We start from the raw sequence: 8,990 nt of genomic DNA on the forward strand, positions 1-8,990 counted from the left end.
TAACAGGACATGGACGACGTATTTGGGGGGCATTATTTAGCCCACCACAGGAGGAATTCTATTCCTACCCTTTCATTCCTAGCTGTGCATTTTCTATCTACATGAGATATGGCACTATGTAATTAGACGTTGATTTACAGTGTATACTGCATCCTGGTGAATAGCATCTCATTCACCAGGTATTATCTCCAAGCTCTGGTTTGGATTCAAAAGGTTTTTCCACCACTCCACCAGGCCAGCATTTTCTAGGGTGTGATAAGATCGGTGAATCACATGGTCATGTGCCCACTGAAACACCTCTTTTGCTGTAAAGTGGATCCCTAGGTCAGAGGCAACATTATGTGGGTTGCATGCTGACGGATCAAACGCTTGTAAACCCTTGGGTAGTAATGCTGGCCAACATCTCGTGGGCAGGAAAGGCAAACTCATACATACAGATGGGAAGATTCTAGTCAAGGAGAATCACTGCCCTTCCATGGCAGAAGTCCAGTGAAATCCATTTGCTACCAATTAGTTGTTTGGTTTCCTTGAAGGATAGTGTCGTATCAAGGGCTCAGTGCTGAATACTAGGGAGTGGCTCCTTCGTGACTAGGGGCTAGAGGCCACGCTGTTACTGTTGGCATCTTGCTAACCTGCATCCCTCAATATGACTTTATTCATGAGCTCATTACGCTACTGGGGAAGCTCATGACTACAACTGCTGGAATTAACTGGCCAAGTCTTTTTGTTTACTTGTTTAGTTCCTCTTCCATGGTGCATGTCTCTGGTAGGCACTGTTCTGCACTACAAAGATCTTTACCCATGTATCCAATCCCATAGATTTCTCCACTGCCTCTTCTCCTGGCTTCCTTGTCCCTGATCTAATCTTTCCCACTCCAGGTGCCTATCAGCTCATCAGCCTATTTGCCACTTGCCATGCAGGTACTCTCACTTCAGGCCACTTCTCCTTTTTTTTTTTTTTTTCTTTTAATTGCTCTTTTTCTAATACACACATTTAAATTTTTAACTTTTTTTTTTTTTTTTTTTAAGATTTTATCTATTCATGAGAGACACAGAGGGAGAAGCAGGCTCTATGCAAGGAGCCTGATGCAGGACTCAATCCCGGGACTCCAGGACCATGCCCTGAGCTGAAGGCAGATGCTCAACCACTGAGCCACCCAGGCGTCCTGGGCCATTTCTCTTGCCATACAAAGTGGAGGACCAGGAATACTCCCAATTCTGCCTTTTGGGACGACTCCCCTCACTTCTGAGTAGGGCTGTAGGGGTAGCAGCAGTCTCTCAACCCATCAAAGAACTTAGCTGTGCATTTTTGTCCTTCATCAAGACAGAAGAGCCTCTCAAGTGGCCGTAATTGTGACCTGAGGGAAGAGCACTGATGCAAGAGTTATAAATCTGACATAGGAGTCTGGGCCACCTGTCTGTGCAACTTTTTACTTTCTTCGGGCCTTGTCATCCATCCCAGATATGATGCTTCCATCTTAAGGAGGGATTGACTTGAAGGGTCTGACAAAACTCAGCTTGTGATGGGCAACACTGGCTACAGGGTTACCTGATGTCCCAGGAGATACTCAGATTTTACCAATGCCCATTTGTATTTGAGAACCATTTCTGGATGATACATGGTTCTTTACTACATAATCACCTGACCTTGCTACAGATGTCTGCCTATGACTACCTTGTGATTTTTTTTCCCATTGGAGCTTGCCGTAAACTCCCATGGCTCACATGTATTGTACCACAGAATCTCCTGGATTCAATGGCCTGTGGAACAAAGCTAATTCCACTGCAGCCTGTACCTGCTATAGAGCCTTAATGTGTTACGGATCTCACTGAAAACTGGCAGCCTTCTATTTCACCCAGCATGAGCCAGAGTATTCCTAAATTCTGAATTCCCAGAGAACCATACAGAGGTTGGTGTGTTCCTTGGTAGAAGACTACTAATGAGTGGGTAAGAGGCAAAAACTTGTTCTTTACTATGAAGGAGATGTCTTAGCATTCAGGCAGACCAGCAGTCCTAAAAATGTCACTACTGTAACAGGTTCCTGGATTGTATTAGTGATTATTTTCCATCTCTGGATGGCAGTACACTAGCTTATTGTTTATCTGACCTAATTAGTAATGATGCTATAAATATAGTAGGTTATTGTGATGTTCTTTGTGATATTCAGATTGTCTAGGTGTCCTCGGAACATATTATAATGGGAGTGGAGTCCTACAGGAATGCAAACTATTTCATATCCAGAACTCTCAGGGCCTAGTTCCATTCTCTCATGGCTCCTGTTGGTACATGTTGGTTAGATCCTGCATCTCCTTTGACACATGGGCCCAGTTGAAATCATTAAAGTGAACACAAAAATAAGGAAAAGAGCTGTGGGATATAGCCACTTCACTGTGGTATTGTGGAACTGCAGTTTTATTCATAGTTTTGTTACCTTTACTTGAGTTATGAAACTATGCATACAGTTTTGATTTAAAAAAAAAATTCAGTTACTAATAGAGAAACTAAGATAGTCTATCCATCTGCCATCCATCTACCTAATAGTGTACCTACAGCTTTACTGCATGGGCCATTCAATACAGGTGACAAGATGATGTATGTGTGTATGCAATGTGCTGTGGTATGGTGTATGTGGTATGTACCAAAACATAGTCTTAACCTCATATTCACTATTTTCCATTTGCCTTTGATTCAACCTTGATCTTTAAAAAGCCAAAGCGGGCACCTGGGTGACTTAGTGGTTGAGCATCTGCCTTTGGCTCAGGTCATGATCCCAGGGTTCTGGGATCCAGTGCTAGTTCAGGTTCACCATAAGGAGCCTGCTGCTCCGTCTGCCTATGTCTCTGCCTTTCTCTGGGTCTTTCATGAATAAATAAATAAAATATTTTTTAAAAATAAATAAATAAAAATGAAAAGCCAAAGAGACAAATAGCTATTCTGACAGTTTTTGGCCTCTCTCAAGTTGTGTGGTTGTTGATCAAGTAACCTTGCAGGTATTATCATAGCTAATCAGAAAGATGTATTTATTGTTATTATTTTTATATTCAGTTTATAATAAAGGTAGGGATTCTAAGCACAATAGTGGTAAGAAATTTTTATGTGGTTTATGTGTTGAAATTCTGTGTCAGGTTAAGTTCTTGTATATATTTATTATTAGAATGAACTTCTTCAATGATTGTGAAACCTAGTAAATTTATACACTTACTACAAACTTCTAAATAGTTTAAAAAACAAAAAAGCTACACAAAACACATGAACCATCACCCTCAGGGCACTCGACACAGGCAATGAAAAACAGTGATCCATGGGAGCCACAAACAAGGCGAGCCATTGAATTGCTGCCTAGAGAAAGTTTCTGGGCTATGGCTTGAGAAGGGGCAAGCCAGGTAGAGGCCAGCAATGAGTCCAGAGTGGAATACCAGAGTAGAGACAGCTACAAAGAACCCAAACACCTTGCTAACCATGTCCCCAAAGTATCAGCTGAGTAATGATCAGTATACACAAGAGGAAACTACCAAAGGCCAAGAAAATGATATGGCTTGCCCAACGTAAAGTGGCAGCATGCTGAGGCTGTTAGAAATAGTCTATTGGGTTTCTCCTCACATGTGTGTCCATGGTGGGAGAAAGTGAATTAAAAATGCTATTTGTTTCTCGTCATTTTAAATCTCTATGTATTTATGTTTAAAATGTATACACTATACTCCTGTATCAATATATGCACATATTTTATTCATATTATGAAGTTAATGAAAAAAGGTAACTCACGGTTTAGAGAGTTTAATAAAATTATCATTACTGACTTTTAATCACAACCTCTCCAGCAAGTGGGTGCATTAACCAGCAACTAATACTGATGCTCACAAAAGAAGCCTTCAGCACTTGTGCACATTCCTGGGCTGAGGTGACAAACACTCCAGGAGCCTCCTGATCCTTTCAGTCTTTTTTCCTTGGTTCCATTAGATGCCTCTTCCTGACCAGGCCAATCCAGCAAGTGCTCGGAGAAAACTGTAATGTAAATGGACATACTGAAGGTGGAGAAAAAGGCTTACAGGCCCCTTATTCCTTCCCATTCACACATAACTCCAGCTCAGTCTTTAACTCTCAGTTGAAGCATCCCCTGCTCTCGCCTTCCTAGGCACACTCTCCACTTCTCCCAACCCCCATCTCCAAACCTGGATGGCTGCCTCCCCTGTGCCTGTAAAAACCCTTTTGTCTCCGCATTTAGTGCACTGTATTAACATTGTTTACTCTGTGTCCATGTCACCAGGAATGACCCCACTGTGGACAAGACTCAGCTTGTTTTTAGTTTTTAAGATTTTATTTTTAAAAGTCATCTCCACACCCAACATGGGACTCAAACTTAGAACCCTGAGATCAAGAATTGTGTGCCCTACCTACTGAGCCAGCCAGGTGCCCCTCAGGACTGGGCTTTACTCACCTCTGTGTCTCTGGCCCTCATCACAGTGCTTAACGGAAAGAGGACACAGTACATCCCAACTAATCAATGAGTGGCTTTTCAAAATCAGGACATTCTACTTTAACTAAAGCAAATGTACAGCAGTTCCTTACACCCCAACTAGGAAGTGGTAGTTCACCTTCTGCAAGGACTACTGAATGAAGTATCCACTATGTGCCAAGCATTGTGATGATAGTTCAAGTACATCAACTCATTTAAACCTAACAAGTATCCTTCAGGATACATATGGATTGTTAACCCGTATGTATGGCCTGAGGAAACTGAATCTTGAGAGACTGCCTCAGGTCACAGACAAAGGAGAAGCCGGGAGGTGTATGAGTGGAACCTCAATTCATGAAGATAGAATTCATGTCAATCTTCTTGCACCCCTGAACCCTCAACCCTCATCCACCCTGCTATATGTGGATATATAGCAGAGTGAACTGATTCATTCAGGTGAATCTGACTTCAGCTGCCTTACCATAGCTTATGGATGAAAGGTAATTCCTCAGCCCCTGGGCAGGTGGCTTCCTGACTCACCTTCCCCATTGTTTCCTCCCTGCCTTCCTTCTCCTCTTATTGGCTCAAGCTCCAGCATGGCATTTTTTGGGTTGAGGCTTGAAAGCTGCAGGAATACATGTGAGAAGAAACCCAATATGTAAAAAAGGAGATGATTAAGCCAAAAAGACAGGTTAATCTGTGGGATGGGTAAAGAACAATCAACAATCAGGCCCCCTTCTGTGGTGGGATCAACGAGAGCTAACATTTCCTGGAGGCTTTACTGAGTACTAGACACTATTCTTTTTAATCCTTCAACAACCTCCATCTTCAACACATCTCTCACTACTTCTTTTGATCTACTGACGATGCTCCAAACACTTTAAGCAAATTTTCCGCACTTGTTTTTTTCTCCCACTAACATGTTTCCACCCTGACTCTACTTACCAAAATCTTACCCAGTTTTTAAGAGCCAGTTCAAATACTACCTCTGAAGACCTCCCCCTTCTCAGCACTTCTCTTCTCCACCTTTGCACCTCTATATCACGCTTTCACTCATATGGTCCTTACTGTATTCCAATTCTTTCTGCTTTTGTGTTATTTCTGCTGCTAGGTTGTGAGTCAGAAACTGAGGCTATATCTATGTAATGCACCTGCAGCTCATATACATAGAAGGCTCTTAATATGCATCGAATAAGAAACAGAACCTATCCTGTCCTTACTGACACTATTACAAGAAAAGGACAAGCAGCCCCAGCCCAACCCGAGCCAACCAAATGCCAGATACGATCATAATCCTGATAAAGCCACACTTTTCATGTTTCCTTCTTCAGGCAAACAAACCCAGATGGTTTCAAAGGGCACCAAAACAAAGCTCTGAAGTGATTCGCAAAATTAGTCATCCCAAAGGTAAACAGTGATTCTCTGCAATTAGTCATTCCAGTGGTAAACAATGGGGCTGGCAGACAGCCATAACATAAGGTGAGGCTTGAGAAACTCTGCAGATTGGCGCACATTCCCTAGAGAATCTTATTTTGGCCCTGATGTCCACCAGAAAAGAAATAGGAAAAGGGAATCTGAGGCCTGTTAAAATCTAAGATTTGAACTTTAAAAATAGCTAGTTTAGGGGCACGTAGATGGCTCAATTAAGCGTCTCAGTCATGATCTCAGGGTCCTGGGAGGGAGCCTCCCATTGGGCTCCGTGCTCAGCGGGGAGTCCGCTTCTCTCTCTCCCTCTGCCTTCCTCCCACCCTCAATCATGCTCATGCACTCTTGCTCTCTCTCAAATAAAATATCTTAAAAAATAAAAATAGAATAGGTAGCATATTGCACAAACTTAAGGCCGGAAATGTAGTTTCCCCATAATTTGAAACAGTCCTTCTTAATCTCTTTTTTACAACAAACCTAATATATAAGACATCTTCCCCAACACTCATTTAGGAATGATAAAGGGCATGAAGTTAATAGAGTAATTCTTAACCACTTCCTTCCTAGTTTAGTCAGTCTTAATAACAAAGCACCCTTTGAATGCTTTGATTTAGACTCTGTTGCTTAGTCCCATCAATTTCGCATCTCAACTCCATTCACTCCCCCTTGCCCCCTTCCCTGCCTCCCACGCCCACCACCCTAATACAAGCCGCCACCATCTCCTCCCTGGACAACCACAGAAGCCTCCTCTCAGGTCTCCCTGCTTCCATCCTGGCCCTTCTCCGGCCGGTTTCCCATATTGTAGCTAGAGTTATTTTGGAAACAACACTGTGTCTTTCACTCTAAATTAATCAAAGCCTGTGTACAACTGCTTATTAAACAGCCACGTGAGACCATTCAAAGAAACCCTCATTTTGCAAGTAAGGATGTTCCCAAGGTAAGACAGGAAGGACCGAGGTCAGAATTCACCGCACAGGCTTCACTTCAATGAGTCAGCCATACGGTTTCTCCCAGAGAGAGTTCATTCTCAATGTGTTAATGGAAGACAAATGAGAGGACGTGGATTGGTCTAGAGCCTGCTTTCAGAGCCACGAGATATTAAAATATGTTGCCAGGAGAAAAGAGAGGGGAGAGCCCTGCCTAAACTTGCGTATTAAGGGTCACTCACATGCAGATCCTTGTGTCTCAGGATCCACCTTCTTTAGCCAAGTAGAGCACAGGGGCGGCATTCCAAATCCAACACGATGTGATCCACGTGGGGAGCATAGGATTTCACCGGTTGGATGTGCAGGATTTGGGTCTTCCATGGTTTCCCGTGCACCTGCTGAAGAAGGGTGGCAATACGAGTTTCTGCAGACTCTGCCCACCTCTGCCACTCTGGTTTGGTGGCTGCTGATGGCATTTTTCTCCTAGAATCCCTGGTAGCGCCATTTGTCCATTGGTTGGTGATAATTTGCTGAGGATAAGAAGAATGCTCCTTTTCCATTTCACTGCTTCCAGGAGGCTGGAGAATCTTCCCTGGGTAAGATTCCACATTTTGGTGGATATGCAAAATGCCCCCCGCATCCCGTCTTAGCAGTTGGCAGGCAATGGGCCAGCCTTCTTCCGAGCTGGGAATCAGCCCCAGGTTCACCCTGTCTGCAATGTTTGAGAGCTTCAGTTTTCTGTTATCCCCAAAGTGTATCTGGCACCGATGTGCTACTCCATTGATATCAAGGTTCTTTCTCAGAGCAACTACAGCATGGGGACTCCACTCACAGGCATGGACGAAGGCAGCCCCAGCATGGACTAGGAAGGGCAATGTAAAATAACCAATCCCCGCATACAGATCCACCAGCACTTCTCCAGCACAGGGCAGCGATGCCACTCGAAGCTTCTCCGTGATGTTTCCGAAGGAGAACATGCACCGGGTCACGTCAAACTTATATCGGATCCCATTATCCACATGCTCTACCCAGCCATCGTCGCCCAGCAGCAGAGTCACTGCTGGTGTTCGAGTGCCATCGGGTGACACCCGCCCTCGTTTGGCCACACGACGGACGCCAAGCGCCGACGCAACAGTCTTCCAGAGTTCAGGTTCCAGACTTTCCCACTGCTTGGCTTGGAAACAGTCCTCGCTCAGCAACAAGAGGTTACCGTGTCGTTGCCAAGATCGGGGCAAATCGGCCTCCAAGTCAGCGGACCACGTCACTCCCCGGCCCTCTACCCAGCGACTCACTTCAAGACGCAGCCTCTGGGCGGGCGAACCACCCTGGGCCTTCTTTGAGGGAACGGGATCCAGGAGCTGCGTTACCCTACAGGTGCTGCCTGGAGCCACACGGTCCCGCAGCTCCCGCAGGTGCCGCTCAGGGACAGCCTCGCCCAGCACCGGCAGCGCCACCGTGCCATCCGGCATCTTTTCCAGACGGTGCTGTCTATCTAGGAGCTGCTGCTTCTCGAGATACTCTCTGTATCGCTGGGTAAACCGAGGCTCAGTCACAACCGCGACCACAGCCGCGGGCTTCCCACCTTCCCCTTCCATGTTGCCGGCCCCACATTCCCTCGGATTCCCTCCGCGAGACTCACTCAGATCCCACAGCCCCGGGGCTCGGCGTGGGCACCGCGGCAGCGGGAAGAACGGCGCACACGCCGCGGAGCCGGGGTCGGAAGTGACGTTAAACAGGCAGGCCGGAAGTAAACATTGACGCGCTCGTTGGCAAATAGCGTCGCCGTTACCGTGGTGAGGCCGCTGCCGCCATCTTTGTTGTGGTCAACCGTCCACTGGCTGCAGCCTAAGGGGAGATTAACAATAACAAGGAATTCTGTGGGCTTAAAAACGTCTAATTAGTCGGTAAACTCCAGAACCCTCGTGCACTCTCTTCAGTTCCGCTCATGCATCCAAAGAAAGAAGTGCACTTGGAATGATGGGCTGAATTTGGAGAAAGTCTTCCCATGTTCTCATGCTGCTCTCGGGTCATTGTCAGCGGCCGCAGCATTTGCTGAGAGTGAAGAGCCAACTACAGCTTCCTCATTTCCTTTCCTTGTGCACATAGTCATCACCGTCTCACTGTCATGCAGTATTAAAAAAACAAAGCAAGTATTTGCAAGTTAGAAGGATCTGAGTAAATCATA

At 45.3% G+C, this 8,990-nt stretch overlaps 1 protein-coding gene across 5 annotated transcripts in view; it reads right to left on the reverse strand.

Annotated features, from left to right (window-relative positions):
• TRMT12 (tRNA methyltransferase 12 homolog) overlaps positions 1 to 8,609 on the reverse strand; it is a 28,978-nt gene extending 20,369 nt beyond the window's left edge. Inside the window, exons 1-3 of one of the 5 annotated variants that reach the window (XR_003234219.2) lie at positions 7,048 to 8,608; positions 4,995 to 5,079; positions 3,860 to 4,003 (exon numbers count right to left, since the gene is read on the reverse strand). Coding sequence is in view for 2 of the 5 variants with exons in the window: in XM_072733951.1 (XP_072590052.1) it covers positions 7,081 to 8,400 (1,320 nt within the window). In the remaining 3 variants the exon portion in view is untranslated. Of the gene's footprint in view, positions 1 to 3,706; positions 4,004 to 4,994; positions 5,080 to 7,047 lie in introns of those variants that run through there. The other 4 variants (XR_003234218.2, XR_011996514.1, XM_025993422.2 and 1 more) reach the window with 4 other exon arrangements.
• Between the last annotated feature and the right edge of the window lie 381 nt (positions 8,610 to 8,990).

This window comes from Vulpes vulpes, chromosome 13 (genome assembly GCF_048418805.1).
Source record: "Vulpes vulpes isolate BD-2025 chromosome 13, VulVul3, whole genome shotgun sequence".
Classification (NCBI taxonomy): Eukaryota; Metazoa; Chordata; class Mammalia; order Carnivora; family Canidae; genus Vulpes; species Vulpes vulpes.